Source organism: Monodon monoceros, unplaced genomic scaffold (genome assembly GCF_005190385.1).
Source record: "Monodon monoceros isolate NGI ecotype Baffin Bay Population unplaced genomic scaffold, NGI_Narwhal_1 Super_Scaffold_22, whole genome shotgun sequence".
NCBI classification, from domain to species: domain Eukaryota; kingdom Metazoa; phylum Chordata; class Mammalia; order Artiodactyla; family Monodontidae; genus Monodon; species Monodon monoceros.
The window spans coordinates 48,019,392-48,039,936 of record NW_021703779.1 but is presented as its reverse complement, the minus strand read 5'-3'; the positions used below and the strand labels follow the sequence as shown (position 1 = coordinate 48,039,936).

At 37.3% G+C, this 20,545-nt stretch overlaps 1 protein-coding gene across 5 annotated transcripts in view; it reads right to left on the bottom strand.

The window, feature by feature from the left end:
- RRAGB (Ras related GTP binding B) overlaps nucleotides 1–19,969 on the bottom strand; it is a 50,825-nt gene extending 30,856 nt beyond the window's left edge. The window contains exons 1-5 of one of the 5 annotated variants that reach the window (XR_003796401.1): nucleotides 19,313–19,753; nucleotides 18,456–18,489; nucleotides 15,619–15,718; nucleotides 11,180–11,263; nucleotides 9,195–9,261 (exon numbers count right to left, since the gene is read on the bottom strand). Coding sequence is in view for 4 of the 5 variants with exons in the window: in XM_029240883.1 (XP_029096716.1) it covers nucleotides 9,195–9,261; nucleotides 11,180–11,263; nucleotides 15,619–15,718; nucleotides 18,456–18,489; nucleotides 19,313–19,404 (377 nt within the window). In the remaining variant the exon portion in view is untranslated. Of the gene's footprint in view, nucleotides 1–9,194; nucleotides 9,262–11,179; nucleotides 11,264–15,618; nucleotides 15,719–18,455; nucleotides 18,490–19,312 lie in introns of all 5 variants that reach the window. The other 4 variants (XM_029240883.1, XM_029240885.1, XM_029240886.1 and 1 more) reach the window with 4 other exon arrangements.
- Between the last annotated feature and the right edge of the window lie 576 nt (nucleotides 19,970–20,545).

Below are 20,545 nucleotides of genomic sequence, written 5' to 3'. Positions count from 1 at the left end.
TGGAGGCTAAACAATACGTTACTAAATAAACAAGAAATCACTGAAGACATCAAAGGAGCAATTAAAAATACCTAGAGACATATGACAATGAAAACACGATGGTCCAAAACCTATGGGATGTAGCAAAAGCAGTTCTAAGAATGAAGTTTATATCTATACAAGGCTACCTCAAAAAATAAGAAAAATCTCAAATAAACAATCTAACCTTACACCTAAAGGAACCAGACAAAGAAGAACAAACAAAACCCAAAGTTAGCAGAGGGAAAGAAATCATAAAGATCAGCGCAGAAATAAATGAAATAGAAACAAAGAAAACAATAGCAAGAATCAATAAAACTAAAAGCTGGTTCCTTGAGAAGATAAACAAAATTGATAAACCATTAGCCAGATGTATCAAGAGAATGAGGGAGAGGACACAAATCAATAAAATTAGAAAAGTAAAAGGACAAGTTACAACAGACACCACAGAAATACAAAGCATCCTTAGACTACTAAAAGCAACCCTTTGCAAATAAAATGGACAACCTGGAAGAAATGGACAAATTCTTAGAAAGGTATAACCTTCCAAGACTGAACCAGGAAAAAACAGAAAATATGAACAGACCAATCACAAGTAATGAAATTGAAACTGATTAAAAATCTTCCAAAAAACAAAACTTCAGGACCAGATGGCTTCACAGGTGAATTCTATCAAACATTTAGAAATGACATAACACACATCCTTCTCAAACACTTCCAAAAAATTATGGAGGAAGGAACACTCCCAAACTCATTCTATGAGGCAACCATCACCATGATACCAAAACCAAACAAAGATACTACAAAAAAAAGAAAATTACAGACCAATACCACTGATGAATATAGATGCAAAAATCCTTAATGAAATACTAGCAAACAGAATCAAACAAAATGTTAAAAGGATCATACACCATGATCAACTGGGATTTATCCCAGGGAGCAAGGGTCCTTCAATATATGCAAATCAATCACTGTGATACAACATATTAACAAATTGAAGAAGGAAAAACCATATAGTCATCTCAATAGATGCAGAAAAAGCTTTTGACAAAATTCAACACCCATTTATGATAAAAACTCTCCAGAAACTGGACATAGAGGGAACCTACCTCAACATAACAAAGGCCATATACAACAAACCTACAGCGAATATCATTCTGAATGGTGAAAAACTGAAAGCGTATCCTCTAAGATCAGGAACAAGACAAGCATGTCCACTCTCACCACTATTATTCAACATAGTTTTCGAAGTCCTAGCCACAGCAATTAGAGAAGAAAAAGAAATAAAAGGAATCCAAATTGGAAAAGAAGAAGTAAAACTGTCACTGTTTGCCGATGACATGATAGTATACATAGAGAATCCTAAAGATGCCACCAGAAAACTACTAGAGCTAATCAATAAATTTGGGAAAGTTGCAGGATACAAAATTAATACACAGAAATCTCTTGCATTCCTATCCACTAATGATGAAAAGTCTGAAAGTGAAAGTAAGAAAACACTCCCATTTACCACTGCTGCAAAAAGAATAAAATACCTAGGAATAAACCTACCTAGGGAGACAAAAGACCTGTATGCAGAAAAGTATAAGACACTGATGAGAGAAATTAAAGATGATACCAACAGATAGAGAGACATATCACGTTCTTGGATTGGAAGAATCAATCCTGTGAAAGTGACTATACTACCCATAGCAATCTACAGGTTCAATGCAATCCCTATCAAATTACCAATGGCATTTTTCTTAGAAACAGAACAAAAAATCTTAAAATTTGTATGCAGACTGAAAAGACCCCGAATAGCCAAAGCAGTCTTGTGGGGAAAAAAACAGAGCTGGAAGAATCAGAGTCCCTGACTTCAGACTATACTACAAAGCTACAAGTAATCAAGACAATATGGTACTGGCACAAAAACGGAAACATAGATAAAAGGAACAAGATGGAATGCCCATAGATAAACCCATGCACCTGTGGTCAACTAATCTATGACAAAGGAGGCATGGATACACAATGGAGAAATACAGTCTCTTCAATAAGTGGTGCTAGGAAAGTTGGACAGTTACATGGAAAAGAATGAAATTAGACCCTAACACCATAAAAGCAGCAAGGGAAAAGCAACAAGTAACACACAAAGGAATACCCATAAGGTTAACAGCTGATCTTTCAGCAGAAACTATCCAAGCCAGAAGGGAGTGGCAGGACATATTTAAAGTGATGAAGGAGAAAAAAGCTACAACCAAGATTACTCTACCCAGCAAGGATCTCATTCAGATTTGATTGAGAAATTAAAATCTTTACAGATAAGCAAAAGCCAAGAGAATTCTGAACCACCAAACCAGCTTTACAACAAATGCTAAAGGAACTTCTCTAGGCAGGAAACACAAGAGAAGGAAAAGACCTACAATAACAAAACCAAAACAATTAAGAAAATGGTATTAGGAACATACATATCAATAATTACCTAAAATATAAATGGATTAAATGCTCCAACCAAAAGACACAGACTGGCTGAATGGATACAAAAACAAGACCCGTATACATGCTGTCTACAAGAGACCCATGTCAGGCATAGGGACACATACAGACTGAAAGTCGGGGGATGGAAAATGATATTCCATGCAAGTGGACATCAACAGAAAGCTGGAGTAGCAATTCCCATATCAGACAAAAAAGACTTTAAAACAAAGACTATTACAAGAGACAAAGAAGGACACTACATAATGATCAAGGGATTGATCCAAGAAGATATAACAATTGTAAATATTTATGCACCCAACATAGGATCACCTAAATACATAAGGCAACTATGAAAAGCTATAAAAGGGGAAACTGACAGTAACACAATCTTAGTAGGTGAATTCAACACCCCATTTCACCAATAGACAGATCATCCAAAATGAAAGTAACTAAGGAAACACAAGCTTTAAATGATACATTAAACAAGATGGCCTTAAATGACATTTATAGGACATTCCATCCAAAAACAACAGAATTCACATTCTTCTCAAGTGCTCATGGAACATTCTCCAGGATAGATCATATCTTGTGTCACAAATCAAGCCTTGGTAAATTTAAGAAAATTGAAATCATAGCAAATATCTTTTCCAACCACAACACTATGAGAGTACATATCAATTACAGGAAAAAATCTGTAAAAAATACAAATACATGGAGACTAAACAATACACTACTAAATAACCAATAGATCACTGAAGAAATCAAAGAGGAAGTCAAAAACTACCTAGAAACAAGCGACAATGAAAACGTGATGACCCAAAACCTATGGGATGCAGCAGTAGTTCTAAGAAGTAAGTTTATAGAAATATATTCCTACCTCAAGAAAGAAGAAACAGCTCAAATAAACAATGTAACCTTACACCTAAAGCAATTAGAGAAAGAAGAACAAAAAACCCCAAACTTAGCAGAAGGAAAGAAATCATAAAGATCCGATCACAAATAAATGAAAAAGAAATGAAGGAAATGATAGCAAAGATCAATAAAACTAAAAGCTGGTTCTTTGAGAAGATAAACAAAATTGATAAACCATTAGCCAGATTATCAAGGAAAAAATGGGAGAAGACTCAAATCAACAGAATTAGAAAAGAAAAAGGAGAAGTAACAACTGACAATGCAGAAATACAAAGGATCATGAGAGATTACTGCAAGCAACTAAATGCCAATAAAATGGACTACCTGGAAAAAATGGACAAATTCTTAGAAATGTACAACCTTCCGAGACTGAACCAGGAAGAAATAGAAAATATGAACAGACCAATCACAAGCACTGAAATTGAAACTGTGATTAAAAATCTTCCAACAAACAAAAGCCCAGGACCAGATGGCTTCACAGGTGAATTCTATCAAATATTTAGAGAAGAGCTAAAACCTACCCTTCTCAAACGCTTCCAAAATACAGCAGAGGGAGGAACACTCCCAAATTCACTGTACGAGGCCACCATCACTCTGATACCAAAACCAGACAAAGATGTCACAAAAAAGGAAAACTACAGGCCAATATCACTGATGAACATACATGCAAAAATCCTCAACAACATACTGGCAATTAGAATCGAACAGCACATTAAAAGGATCATACACCATGATCAAGTGGGGTTTATCCCAGGAATGCAAGGATTCTTCAATATATGCAAATCAATAAATGTGATAAACCATATTAACAAATTGAAGGAGAAAAACCATATGATCATCCAACAGGGGCAGAGAAAGCTTTTGACAAAATTCAACACTCATTTATGATAAAAACCCAGTAGAAAGTAGGCATAGAGGTAACTTTCCTCAACATAATAAGGGCCATATATGACAAACCCACAGCCAACAGCGTCCTCAATGGTGAAAAACTGAAAGCATTTCCACTAAGATCAGGAACAAGACACGGTTGCCCACTCTCACCACTCTTATTCAACATAGTTTTGGAAGTTTTAGCCACAGCAATCAGAGAAGAAAAAGAAATAAAAGAATCCAAATTGGAAAAGAAGAAGTAAAACTGTCACTGTTTGCAGATGACATGATACTATACATAGAGAATCCTAAAGGCTACCAGAAAACTACTGGAGCTAATCAATGAATTTGGTAAAGTAGCAGGATACAAAATTAATGCACAGAAATCTCTTCCATTCCTATACACTAATGATGAAAAATCTGAAAGTGAAATTAAGAAAACACTCCCATTTACCACTGCAACAAAAAGAATAAAATATCTAGGAATAAACCTACCTAAAGAGACAAAAGACCTGTATGCAGAAAATTATAAGACACTGATGAAAGAAATTAAAGGTGATACAAATAGATGGAGAGATATACCATGTTCCTGGATTGGAAGAACCAACATTGTGAAAATGACTCTACTACCCAAAGCAATCTACAGATTCCATGCAATCCCTATCAAACTACTAGTGGCATTTTTCACTGAACTACAACAAAGAATTTCACAGTTTATATGGAAACACAAAAGACCCCAAATACCCAAAGCAATCTTGGGAAAGAAAAATGGAGCTGGAGGAATCAGGCTCCTGGCCTTCAGACTATACTACAAAGCTACAGTAATCAAAACAGTATGGTACTGGCACAAATACAGAAATATAGTTCAGTGGAACAGGATAGAAAGCCCAGAGAAAAACCCACACTCATATGGTCACCATATCTTTGATAAAGGAGGCAAGAATATACAGTGGAGAAAATACAGTCTCTTCAATAAGTGGTGCTGGGCAAACTGGACAGCTACATGTAAAAGAATGAAATTAGAACACTCCCTAACACTATACACAAAAATAAACTCAAAATGGATTAAAGACCTAAATATAAGGCCAGATGCTATAAAACTCTTAGAGGAAAACATAGGCAGAACAATCTATGATATAAATCACATCAAGATGCTTTTGACCCACCTCCTAGCGAAATGGAAATTAAAAAAAAATAAACAAATGGGACCTAATGAAACTTAAAAGCTTTTGCACAGCAAAGGAAACCATAAACAAGACGAAAAGACAACCCTCAGAATGCGAGAAAATTTTTGCAAATGAAGCAACTGAAAAAGGATTAATCTCCAAAATTTGCAAGCAGCTCATACACCTCAATATCAAAAATCAAACAACCCAATCCAGAAATGGACAGAAGACCTAAACAGACATTTCTCCAAAGAAGATATACAGATTGACAACAAACACATGAAAGAATGCTCAACATAATTAATCATTAGAGAAATGCAAATCAAAACTACAATGAGATATCATCTCACACCAGTCAGAATGGCTATCATCAAAAAATCTACAAACAATAAATGCTGGAGAGGGTGTGGAGAAAAGGGAACCCTCTTGTACTGTTGGTGGGAATGTAAATTGGTACAGCCAATATGGAGAACAGTATGGAGGTTACTTAAAAAACTAAAAATAGAACTACCATATGACCCAGCGATCTCACTACTGGGCATATACCCTGAGAAAACCATAATTCCAAAAGAGTCATGTAACAAAATGTTCACTGCAGTTCTATTTACAATAGCCAGGACATGGAAGCAACCTAAGTGTCCATCGACAGATGAATGGATAAAGAAGATGTGGCACATATATACAATGGAATATTACTCAGCCATAAAAAGAAACGAAATTGAGTTATTTGTAGTGAGGTGGATTGACCTAGATTCTGTCATACAGAGTAAGTAAGTCAGAAAGAGAAAAACAAATACTGTATACTAACACATATATATGGAATCTAAGGGGAAAAAATGGTCATGAAGCACCTAGGGGCAAGACAGGAATAGAGACACAGACCTACCAGAGAATGGACTTGAGGATATGGGGAGGAGAAAGGGCAAGCTGGGACAAAGTGAAAGAGTGGCATGGACATATATACACTACCAAATATAAATCAGATAGCTAGTGGGAAGCAGCCGCATAGCACAGGGAGATCAGCTCAGTCTTTGTGACCACCAAGAGGGGTGGGATAGGGAGAGTGGGAGGGAGGGACGCAAGAGGGAAGAGATATGGGGACATATGTATATGTATAACTGATTCACTGTGTTATAAAGCAGAAACTGACACATCATTGTAAAGCAATTATATTCCAATAAAGATATTAAAAAATGTACATTAGTAAGTGAAAGAAGCCAATATGGGGATTTCCCTGTGCTCCAGTGGTTAAGACTCCATGCTTCTAATGCAGCGGACATGGGTTCAATCCCTGGTCAGAGAACTAAGATCCCACATGCTGCGTGGTGCAGCCAAAAAGAAAATAAGGAAAAAAAAAAAAAGACGCCAATAGGAAAAGGCTACACACTGTGTGATTCCAACTTTATGACCTTCTGAAAAAGTTAAAACTATGGAGATTTTAAGAAGATTAATGGTTGCCAGGAGTTAGGGTGGAGGGAGGGATGCATAGGCAGAGCACATATGATTTTTAGGCCAGTGAAACTACTGTGTATGATACTATGATGGTGGATTCATGTCATTACATATTTGTCCAAACACATAGAATGTGCAATACCAAGAATGAACCCTAATGTAAACTATAGACTTTGGGTAATAATCATGTGTCAATGTAGGCTCATCACTTGTAACAAATGTATCACTCTGATGGGGAATGTTAATAATGGGAGAGGCTATGCACGTGTGGAGACAGGGGGTAATGGGAAATATCTATACTTTTTTTTCAATTTTGTTGTGAATCCAAAACTGCTCTAAAGAAGTAAAGTACTGTACTAGGAAAAAAAAAAGATGTGGTATCTATATACAATGTACTACTACTCAGCCATAAAAACAATGAAAACTTGCCATTTGCAACAACATGGATGGATCTTGAGGGTATTATGCTAAGTGAAATAAGTCAGATGGACAAAGACAAATACCATGTGATCTCACCCATGATATAAAAAAACAAACAAACAATAAATAAAATAAAACAAAACAAACCCATAGATACAGAGAACAGAGTAGTGGTTACCAGAGGGAAAGGGTAAGCGGGGAGGGAAGAAAGGGTAAAGGTGGTCAACTGTATGCTGATGAATGGATAGAAACTAAATTTTTGGTTGTGAGCATGTTGTAAAATATACAGAAGTAGAAGTATAATGTTGTACACATGAAACTTATGTTATAAACCAATGTTACCTCAACAAAAATTAAATCTTAAAAACTAGACAAAAATAAAACAACTAAATAAATAAAGGAAAGAAAAAAGATTATATTTACTTTGAAGGTTTTTGTCATAGCCACCAAATACTGTGTATGTTAATCTACTATGGTGTAACTTTCAATGCTTTGCTCACTGTGTGGTACATGGTAGGTGATCAATAGATGTTTGCTGAATGAATGTTGAATAGATTTCTAGAAAACCAGAATAATCAGTGAACTGGGGTGGGGGTTTCTGGTGAATTTAGTTTTCTACATTTCTGAAGGCTATCCTGAAAATCTATAGATTTTCTTTCCTACAGGAAAGAATCTAGCATGAAACCTGGCATATAGCATGCTCTCAATAAACAGCAGTTCCTTTAAAAAAAATCATGAACCTAGCTTCTAGTCCTATACTTTGGTATTAAGTAGCTGTGCCTTATCTGTAAAAATGACAATAACGTTAGTGCCTAAAAGCAAAGGACTTGAACTAATCTCTTGACACAGATTACAGAATTGGAAGCAATGATACTGAGGAAGGATTTACATGGAGAAAGCTACTAGGGTGTTATCCATCTGCTAGCAAAGGGTGTTATCCATCTGCTAGCAATAAGGAAGTCATTTTCTTATTTGTTATTCTTTCAACAAATATTCATTGAGCACCTACTCCATGGCTGGCTCTATACGAGGAGCTGGGAGACACTGAGCTAATTATAACATTCATTTATTTTGTAGGTGCTCTTGAGATTATATATATATATATATATATATATATATATATATATATATATAATGTATATATTATATACACACACATATATATACATATATATAATCTTAATCATCAAAACAACCATACGAGTTGGTACTATCATTATTCCTATTGTACAGATGAAGAAACTGTAGCTCAGAGAGTTTAAATGATCTATCCAAGATAACACAGCTAACAGAGCTGAGATACAAACCCCAATCTAACTCCATAGCTTAGGCTCCTAACCACTGTGCACTACATATTGCTGCTTCAGTACAGAGATGCAAGGGAGCACCATATGCACAGTGAATGTGTATTTATGATAGGATATTCTGGAAGTGTCCTGGACATGAGAGGAAAAACTGTCTCCTATTCCTCCAACAGTGGGAAACTCAGCTGGAGAACTGAGGTCCAATCAACAGTGCTTAGACTGCCTGGAGATAATTATTGAAATAACAAAGAATGAGGCGGTATGGCGTGATGGCTAAGAGCTCAGGACTGATGTTAGGCCACCTGAGATAGAAACCTAATTTCTTCACCAGAAAAAGAGAAGAATGTTCGATCCCATACTACAGATACCTAGATACAGCTTGTGTGAGTGCTGCTTAAACATGTCACATACAGAGGGCATTTTCACAATGACATGAAAGTCAGAGATCTTTATTTAATCAAGTGCCAATTCTGAAGTAATTTCTATCTAATGTAGCTATTACAAATGATAGTTACTTTAATGTATTCTCTGTGCTGTTATACTACATGCCATGATTATTGACATTTGCCTCATGAAGAATTAAGCAGATGGTACTTACCCACCACAGTCCCACAGGTTCAATACCAGGTTTCCCAGAAATCGAACATGAGAATGTTCTACATCAACTGGAAGACAAACATGACAAATCTAGTAATTGTAGCATGCGAGATGAAACTCAAAATAAGCAACGTGCTAACCCATGGAATTTAGAAGGACCAAAGTGGAGTGAAATGCTCAAAGCTACAACAAGAAGGTGATTTTCAGCTTAGTGGTGTGGTTTAGTGGCAAGGTGGGCACCTAAACTACCCTGAGCTACAGAACTGGCTCTCACGTAAGTCGTTTTACTTTTTAGTTGTTTTAGTGCTTAGAGCAGAAACAATCTCCAATTATAATACTGTTAAAATTTCAACATGTAAGACAGAGACATATACCATTTAATAGCTCTTTTCTGACCCATAAACACCCTCCACAAAAAATTTAAAAATTAAAAAAAGACAACAAAAACCAAATACAAAACAAACATAAAACATAACCAAACTTGCTCCCTCTATTGATTTCCTATTTTGGTTAATGACCCTACCATTTTCCCATTTTGAGGGGGTCATTTTTGACTCCTCTGTCCACATTCAATTCATTGCTATTCCTTTGCAATCTCTCTCAATTCCACTCTTTGTTTTACAACCTGCTACTAACATTAAGGAAGGCCCTTACCTTCGCAAGCCTATACAACTACAGTAGCTCCATAATTACCTCCCACCAGGAAGCCTTACTCACTTTACTTCATCCTATAGGCTACTGCAAGATTCATCTTCTTAACACTACTTTGAACATGTCACTCCCCATTCAAAAAACTTTCAATGGCTCCTCCATACCTACACGTGGGGCATTCAAGGTCCTTCAGAATTTGGCTTCCAATATACCTTTATGTTCCCCAATGATTCATATTAACAAAGCCTTTCGCTCCAGTCCAATTTGGTTTATTCATAGTCCTCCCAAACCCCTCTACCACCCCAACCTCCAACATACCTTACATCAGGGGTCGCAAACTTGCTAATAGGAGCCAGGCCGGTAAACGTACAAGAGTGAAGTTGATCACGTATGGAGAGTAAATATCCACCCAAGGGGACGATGGAGTGGGTAGCAGTTACACAGCTCTAGCTCATTTGCCATGCAGGAACGTGGGCTCAGGATTACCAGATCTTTAAATTTTTCAATAGTAGTAGGAAATCCAGATTTTTTATGGAAACTTTTACATATTGATAACTAATTCCAATTTTTCTAAAACATTACATAGGCCAAACAAAACACATCTACAGGCCTTATCCAGCATACGGGCTGCCTGTTTGCGACCTCTGCCTTACACCTCCCTCCCCACCCTTTGCTTACTGTGTCCATCTGCCTAGAAAGTCCTCCCCACCTTTCTTCCAAAGTTAGATTCATCTTCTACGACCCAGCTTAAATCCCACCTCCTCTAAAAGCCCTACCTGGCCACCCCCACTTACCATCATCACTCCCTCTGAATTCATTTAAACATTTAGTAAGCATCTACTCTCTGCCAGGCACTAAAAATCACAAGGAACAATAATGAAAATTCTTATCCTGGAAATTTCTCAAAGTCTAGCAATTATCATCTTTACAATTTATGTAACAGTTAAACATCACACAGTGGTGTTTCTTCTACGACTACCTTGCAGCTGTTGCTTAAATTGACTGCTATCTAACTTTTGTGCAATTTTATCTTCTCATAAACTAGATCATAAGCAGCAAAGCATTACTTAAAAAAAACATGGACATTGGAGTCAAACAGTTCTTATTTCAAATATCAGCTCTACCTCTCTGTGTGACCTTGGGTAAGTCACTTAACCTCTGAGTATTAGTTTCCTCTTCTGTTAAAAAAAAGGTGGGAGGCATACTATTGACCTCACATTACTGTGAGGATTACAGGAATTATTATACATCAAGTGCCTGGCACGTAGTAGGTGCTCAAACTACTTCCCTTCTCCCCTTTACTTCCCCCTCCTTGGAAAAGGAATCATATCTTACATGTCTTTGTATTTCCAACAGAGTCTACGAGAGAGTAGGTGCTCAAACTGCTATTAATTTGAAGACTATGTAAACGGTCTAGTACTAAAAAAAAATGGAAAGAAGTGCTACTGAGAAAGGGAAAGACAATAATAAAAGAAGTGACAGGATTCAGCGACTGTTTAGATATGGAGCACATGGGATAGAAATCTGGTTTCTACTCCCATATCATAGAAATTGCTCTCATCAAGTGACCAATGGCCCCATTACCAAATCCAATGGACTTTTTAGTCCTTGTCTTACTATCTGCAGCATGACACTGTTGACTACTCTCTTCTCAAAAAATTCTCTTCTCCTGGCCTCTGAGAGCATTACCTATAACCTCTCTGGCAGGTCCTCTTTCACAGGCTCCTATTCTTCTTTCTGTCCCTTAAATGCTGGAGTTATTCAGGATTCCATCTTTGGCCACCTACTCTTCTCTCTATGTATTCTTTCCGCCAAGCAAGCTAATCAATTCATATCATCTTATTTACCATTTGGATACTGATAATCCATAAACATGTATCTATAATACAGATTTCTCTCTTCCCTTTCTGAATCATATACTGGACATCTTTACTTGCATAAACCACAAGTATCCCAAACTCAATGTATCCAAATATAACTCATCATCTGCCCATTCTTCCCACAAAATCTATTCCTCTTTCAGTCCTCCTTAACTCAGTGAATTTAACCAGATGCCTAAGCCAAACACTAAGTTTCATCCTTGAGTCCAGTCTTTCCCCCATCATTCCCCCCAAACCTACCAGCAAGTCATATTGACTCTACCTTTTAAATATCCCAAATCCATTTACTTTTCACCACATCCACTATTACCACCCTAACCCAAGTTAAGCCCCTATAATCTCTTACCTGGTCTACTAAAAACAGTCCCCTAATCTGTCAATCTGTTTCTTCCCTTGCCTCCCTCCAAACTATCCTCTATATTACAGGTATAATGATCTCTCCACAGTGCAGATTTTATTTCATTCTTCTTTAAAAAGAAAAAAAAATAACATGTCTCTGTCTATATATTACTGTATATACCCAGAAAACATAAGGCCAAAAGGATAACCTCAAATTACTAATGGTGGTTGTCCCTAGGAAGTAGGCCTGAGAATGAGGAACAGAGTAGACTTTCTACACTTCTGCAGTGTTTGAATCTTTCACAAGTATTACTTTTCTAATTAAAATTGAAAATTAAAAATATTGAAATCTGACCATATTACTTTTCTGTTTGAAACTCTCTAAGGGTTGCCTTCTACCCTCAGTTTAAACAACCTGACTTGGCTTACAGGGCATTTTATGATCTAACCCCCAATTTCTGCCTCCCTCTTTAGTCTCAGGTCTCCTATAGGGCCCTCTGGCTCTCCTAATCTTCCTGTCCCGCTATCACAACAGCAACTGAAAAGAACCAAGAACAGAGCTTTGGGAAATCACATACACTTATGGGGCAGAAAGAAGAAAATATTCATTTTTTTAAAAGGAAGGGATGGTTAAAGATAAAGGAATAAAACCAGGGTAACAAAGCATTAAATAAAAGCCAAGGGATCAGAGAATTTTGAGAAGGCAGGAAATCTTGGAGCCGTCAACAGTGTTTGAGACTAAAATACTTCATAATCACATTTTTATCGACAAGTTTACTATTCCAACAAACACATTTTAACAGCCCCCTGATAAATGAATACCACCATTCTGTATCCTTACTTCAAATTTCAAAACAAAGTACACTCTAAGTTTAACAAAATGAACCTGGACTTTTTTCAGCAATGACAAACTAGAGAAACACTAAAACCTTCAAGGTGATATAATATTTTAGAATAAGTACTCTTTCACTACTTTTAAAGAAAATCAGCAACTTCACAAAAATAGTTAAGTAAAAATCAATACACTATATGTATTTTTAATTAGTCTATAAGTTTAGCAAGTAGAACCAAAACCTTTCTTCAGCAATGACAAACTAGCTAGTGATACACTAAGGCATCAGGCCAACATAATATTTTGAAGTATACTTTTATCACCTTTAAGAAATACAGCACTTGCTAACAAAGTATTATTGATAAAGATCCACTTGAGATATTCTTAAGGTCAAGAGCCTTGTCCCATCCACAGGAGGCTCCAGAAAAACACTTGTTAAAACAAATGGCCTGCTTCATGTACAGGGTTCATATAATTTGCAACATTCTGTTCATAACTTTTTAACAAATCTGCTAGATTATTTCAAAACTATTAAATAGCTTGACTAGCTCTGAAATTTGGGTTTTAAGACTATTCACCAGACTTAGGTAGTCAATCCACTCTGCTGATTAGCTAAAAACAAAAATATTAATTGGACTAGAAAAAAGTACATCAATGAAATGTGCAGAATTTAAAACATAAACAGAAAGAAGTCTGCCAGGAATTGTGGCTGTAGAACAATGAATAAAGCAGGAGCATAGATTGACATTCTAGCTCTAACACTTATGAGTTGCGTGACCTTAACTTCTAAGTCATACTTTCTTCACCTATTAAAATGAAGTTAATATGAGAACTAAAGTAAATAAAACACCATACAATAAACATTAGCTTCCTCTGATCTACTGAAACCATGTGATTATTAGGTCTAGATATTAAACTTGGAAAAATAGAAAAAAATTAAAATACAAAACAGGGAGAAGTTTGGACAGGTACTTTCTAGAAGGAAGTCTCTTGAGGCACAACAGGCCATAGGACCCTGTCCTGACCAAAATTTTTGATAAATGACTTAGATGAAAACTAGATGAGATGCTTATCAAGTGTACAAACTGCACAAAGCTAGGAAGGATTGCTAACATATCAAATGAGAGAATAAGTAGCTAAAATGAAAATAGGATCCAACCCCTTTTCTATGGATAAGGAAACTGAGGCCCAGTGAGATAGTAACTTGTTCTGGAATTAAGTTAACCTTTCATGGGCTAAAACAATCAAAACTGAATAATTTAATAGAGATAAGCATTTATTCTTAGGTTCAAAATATTAACTTCACAAGAATCAGAAGGAGGATATGTTGTTTTAATAAAAATATATGTGAAAAGGAATTTTCTTTTTTTTAGTATGACTCAGTATGATGAAGGCTGCTCCACAGGAGAGTAGGGGCTAGACTGTGCTAACAGTAGTGTGATGCCTATAGAACAAGAGATGTAACAGTCCTACTCTGCTCTGATCAGACCACATCTTCATTTAAGTCTCATCACTAAAAAATATAGACATATTCTAACAAGTCCTTAAAAATGCTTCAAAATGATGTCAAACGAGGAATAGATGAAGGAGCTGGAGATATTTAACTTAAGGAAGATAAGATTTGGGAGGCAAGGAATGGCTAGGATAGATTGAGACATTAATCATACTAAAATATTTGCATAGGCTCAAGAGAACAGAAAGGGTACCAGCTAACAAAAATAAATGGAAATAGATTCAGGGCTCTAAGAAATAACTTTCTAATCATTAAAGTTTCCCTAATTATGAGTCTATTCTACACTCCAAGCATGTTAAGAACAGAAATGAGGTTCCCTTCTCTTTTGTATCCTAGGTTCTGGAACATAGGGTGTTTTAAAAATGTTTGTTGTTCTTGAAACCAGAGATACCTTATGAAGTAGTGGGTGGCTTGTCCCTAAAAGTGTCCAAGATGCTAGCAACCCAGATCAGGAAAATTTGAAAGCCAGGTACAGCAGTGGTTTCGTCACCTAGAGGCCAAGGACCAAGGAAGAATCCAGAAACCCTTAGGTGCTACAAAATGAAAAGGCGTTATAGCCTAAATACTGAAAGGGTCTCCCAGGAGCATAGATCCACTGAACTGGCAGCCATGGCAGCCCAACTAGCCTATACTAAGAAACCAGATTTAACATTCAAACCATAAAGGGCAAGGAAACATTTCTCAAGTCAAAGCTGTAACTCCAAAGAAAACATCTATATGTATCCAGGAAGAGAAGTAGCAGAGTACAGATCTGGGTAACCTCCCTCTGACAGCCTCCCAAACCCAACAATTTACCTTTTAATGAAGACTAGGACTACTGCTTTATAAAATCTTAGATTTTAATGTTATGCTTGTTAATGCCTATAAATTAATTTCTGTTTATATAATAACTATTAAAAACAAACACCCTCCCCCTCCTAAAAAGTGAACAAACAAAAGGACCCCTATGCTTGTTGAGAAAGAGCAGGATAAAAATGAAGTTGGACAAGGTTATCCCATTTGGTAACCAACCTAGAAAGGAAAGAACCTCCCCAAGAGAGCAAGCAGTAGTAACCAGAATTAGGTTACATCCTTCTGAGAAGGAATGAAAAAAAAGGAAACATGCTCAAAAACAAATCTGTCAATCTCTGCATCCCCAAGTTACTGCAACCAATTGTGTTATGCGAATTATTAAGATCACCTGACTTTACAATAAGATAAAACATCTTACTTGTTGCACCAAGGCGACGTGTGTCTCTTGCAATATAATTTGCAAAGATAATAGACCTCATGCTGGTCTTACCAGACCCACTTTTACCCATCAACAGCACCTAAGGACAAAATGGGAAAAAAGAAAGGAAAGAAGTCAGCGATCAAGAGCAAATCAAGTCTAAAGGGATCTATTTCTCTCTTGCACTTGATGTTTCACTGAAGTGACAGTACTAATAACATAGAGTGGATACTTGTAACTGACTAGTTCTCTGACCAGTGGTGAATGCAGAGGTACCGAGAATTCCAGAGCCCAGCCACTTGCCTGTCATGAGTCACACATTCTCTTGGTGATAGAATCAAAGTGAATTTATTATGCTATTAATATATACTATCATGCATTCAGTACTATGTTAGCAAAATATCAACTTGAGAGGAACTCTCATAATGTAATGTTTTATGCACTGAACTATCTGGCAGGGTATTTCAGTATAACTGAAAGTTCTTTCTCCTCCTCAGGATCAACCTGACCACCTCTGCCCTTAATTTCATCCCTTTTACTTACCTTCATGATTTTGTTCCATTAATTACTCTTTTCTTTTCAAGAGCGTCCCATTGCCTACAGGATCAAGTCTTTAAACTACATATAAGACCCTCCTTGATCTGGCTTATCTACTCCTCTGCCCTCATCTTCTGACGCTCCTAGCCTGGAACTTGTCGAGTCCAGCCATACTGAACTGAACTGCTTGTAGTCCCTTTGATTGCTCCAGGTCTTTTTTTCATGCTGAACTCTCTGCCAGTAACTTTCCACTCCCTTTTCTTCCTTCAGCTAAGCTCCACTTACCCTTCAAGTCTTGGTTCAGTAATCATCTCAAGAACTTCTCCGATCCCAATGCCCTAGGCTGGCTTAGATGTATTTCACCTCTGTCTTCCCATGACACTCTTATGACACTGCTAAGACCATAATGCACTGCAGTTTTCCAATTTGTTTTTTTGGTCTCTCACAAGACTCTGAGCGCCTGAATGGCAGGGAAAATCCCCTTTGAGTTTTCAGTGCCTAACATATAACAGATGCTCAAAATATGTTCATCAAAAGAATGAGCAAGCTATCAAAACAAAGATATAAAACAAGCAATTTTTTAACAATGGAAAGGGTGAAGGTAAACACCTTCTTGTCAATGATAGCATTTAACGAAGACAGAAAAACACCTATCAAAGATGCTGTAGATTCTTGCACTAGGGGGGAAATTGGGTGAGGTAACTTTTTTTTTTTTTTTTGGTGAGGTAACTTTTAAGAGTCTTTTCTAACTCAAAATTTATGAAATATAATTCCAATTACCTTGATTTTCAAATGAGAGGATACATGTTCTATCTTCAATTCCAAGATATTTTATAAAAATTTCTAATTACAAATATAGGGAGTATTAATAAAAGGGTACTGCACTCAGGCTTAATCTATTTAGCTAGATAACTTTATCTCACTAAGGAAACATTACTGAGGATATAGTCTAAAGCTGTTAGAGAAACGTTTTGCTTTTATTCTTTATCATTTACAAATTTCTGGTATTTTTAGGCATCCTTGTTGATAGCAACTTTAGACCGGCTCATCAAGAACATTTCCTTAGCAAACTGAAGTTATATAACTGACTTATTAGATAAAGTTAAGGCTAAATACAGTGTATTTCTTTTTTTTGTTAATTGAAGTATAGTTGATTTACAACATTGTGTTAGTTTCAGGTATACAGCACAGTGATTCATTCTTTTTGCAGATTATATTCCATTATAGGTTATTACAAGATATTGGATATAATTGCCTGTGCTATACAGTAAATGTTTGTTGCTTATGTATTTTGTGTATAGTAGTTTGTGTCTGTTACTCTCATACCTCTAATTTGTCTCTCTCCCCTTTGTAACCACTAGTTTGTTTTCTATGTCTGTGAGTCTGTTTCTATTGTGTATATAGATTCATGTGTATTATTTTTTAGATTCCATATATAAGTGATATCATATAGCATTTGTCTTTCTCTGACTTGACCAAGCATAACATTCTCTAGGTCCATGCATATTGCTGCAAATGGCAATATTTCATTCTTTTTTATGAGCTTTTGTTGTTTAAGAAATCTTACTTTAATAGCTTATGAAAGACTTATCAAGGCTAACTGTATTAAGTACTAATCTAAGTGCTCTACCTGCATTTGCTTGTTTAAAAACTTCATAATAATTCTATGAGACAGGTAACCTTATTATCACCATTTTATAAATGGAGAAACTGAAAGCCCAAAAGATTCAGAAACTTACTCTAGAACTGTGCCCTTATCGATTCTTCTTAAACCCCAAGGTGAGGCACAGTACCATAAGAGCACAAGGGAAGGAGTGTTCAATTCCATTTGGAGAACTCACATGAAACCTAATAGCGATAACATTTGAGTTGGGTTCAACATAAATGTGCAAGCAGAGGCCTGTGTAGTGTGTATGTATGGCTTGCACAAAATGCAAATTAATTTGTAAACTTGGAGAAAAACAGATTCTGCATGGCTATGATAGGGTGCAAAGGTATGGCTGATGGTTTAGTCAGGAATAGATTTTTAAAGGGCATTCTATGAGATGAAATCTTTTGGATTGTATTCTATGGGCTTCAGGAAGTTACAAAAAGTTCTTAAGTATGTGAATGACTTACTTAGATTTCTATATTAGAAAAATTAAATCTGATAGCAAAGAAGGGGACAAGAGTCAGGAAGAACATGTAGAAGGTTCCTACAACAGTCAAGGAAAGATGGCAGATATGACCACAAATATGCTTCCTGAACAGTAACTTCTTACCTTTACCTTCATGGTTTTGATGTACCTAACATGTCTTACCTTTTTCTTCATGGCTGTATTTGGTAGCACCCACCTGCAGATATAAACCAAAAGACAGAGTTTCCATGATCCAGTTGCCTTAGAAATTGGAATTAACGTAGAGGTGCAAAAGAGCATTTAGTACAACAGCTGAGTACAGCTGTGTGGGGGACCTCAGTTAGGTAGAGGCCCTCATTTTCCTAAATTATAAAACTGGGTTTATGCTCCCTCTCCCCTGATTATGTGCTCAGGAAATAGCTCCTAGGAAGATTTATTTAGGAATATAAATGAGCCATTAAAATTCAAGATTCAATTTTTTATCACCTTAAAAAATTTATCAAAGCAATATTTACAAATGCTTTAATAAATCAAACAATATTGTCATATTTGAATATCCTGTTTTTCAAAGTCAGCATATTTCTAAAAATCTTAAGTCCTTCAGCTGTCCTTCCAAGTCATATTTCACTCATCACAGGCACAAAGTATATAAATTCTCAAATTCAGGTATAAACTGGCACAGAAAGCACTCTCCAGTCACTGATCTCTGCTCAGGAAAAGCCAACCCTCTTCCTAGTCTTCTTATCGTCAACATGATGACATAAAATCTCCTTTATTGACAATTCAAAGCAATTCAGAACTGCCTCCTCAATTAGAACACTTGCCCCTCCCCGGAGTGATATCAGGCCTGTCCTAAGGATTGTTTCTCCCCAGTTAGCAACCAGACCTCTTACTAGTTTATCCAATCACCAAATGCAACCTTACTGGTAAATCGAAAGAATTTATCATAGGTGGGGTATTCTAATTCACAATACTCTCTTCAGTTAGAACGTCCCCCCTGCCCCCTCCCTTCCAGGATTGACTTAATACCCTTCACCCACCCAAGCGATCCTTCCGGTTCCCCTATGGGAGGATCCATTCTCGTCCCCAGATTCTCTTTCTCCATCTTTTGCTCAGAGTCAAATTCTTCCATTGTGCAACAAGTCCTTTCCAGTCCCTTCTAAATCCGCAGTACTCTCTCTCTTTTTTTTTTCCTGTTCACCCCCTCAGCCGCCTATTCTCCTTGCCTGCGGCCCTTAGGCCTGCTCTAGTCTTGCCTCCACCTTTGTCCACTGGGGGGCTGCTTTCCCCACCGTTACCTTTACCGCCTCGAACTTGGCCTCAAGGCACCGCCGAGCTGGCCAGCTCAACGGCTAAGTGATTCGGTGATGCAAAGGGAGAGATGGAGGATGAGAAGGAAAGAGGGATGGGTGGGGGGTTCGTTTCGAGTTTGGGCCTCAGGCCCCAAGGTCTCGAAACCCAAAGGGGACTTCACCCGAAAAGAGGTGGGGACGAGGAAGGCGGAGGTGGCATAAAGAACAGACCCGTGCCGTAGGCACTAAGCGATGAATGCCTCAGTCGACTCGTTTTTCCCGAGCCTCGCCGCTCGGGAGAGTCCGCCGGAGGTTGCGGTGGCTACGACCTAACCACCCACCCTTCACGAGCGCAGGTACCTCACCGCAGCCACCCTACTGCAGGCCAGGGTCACGTGGACACCTGCCGTAAACCCGGAGCTTGTCACGTGACTGCCGCTTCCCTAGGGGCGGGTGGGCTGAGAAGAATACCATAGAGATTGCGCGGAGAAAGAGCGCCGCCTGTCTCCGTCACGTGGCCCGGGCTCTTACAAAGCCACAGGCTTGGTAGGGCGCTGCCAGCTTGAAGGGGCCTTCATTGTAGGCCACCTGGCGCCACGCCCCGCCTGCCGCGGGGAATTAAAGGAGCCGGTTGCAATTTTAGTGCCTCAAAGCTGTACTTTTTTTTTTTTTCTAACTGCTATTTCATTCACCCTTAACGTTTTTCAGTGGGGAAGGCCTAGCATTGTCTTTTTTTCTCTCTGTTTTTTAAATCTTTGTTTTCCTGGTTTTGTTATTAGCCCCGTCCTTGTAACTGAGCTTGTAATTAAATGAGTTAATATATCCAAAGTGATTACAACTGTGTCTTTCACGTAGTGCTCAATAAAGGTAATTATTGCTGGAATCAGGGATTCATCAGGAAATTTAGGACTTACTTATCTCCCCACTTTAAAACTGAAAGGGAAATGAATTATCATACACCATAGTAAAAGTCAATAGACA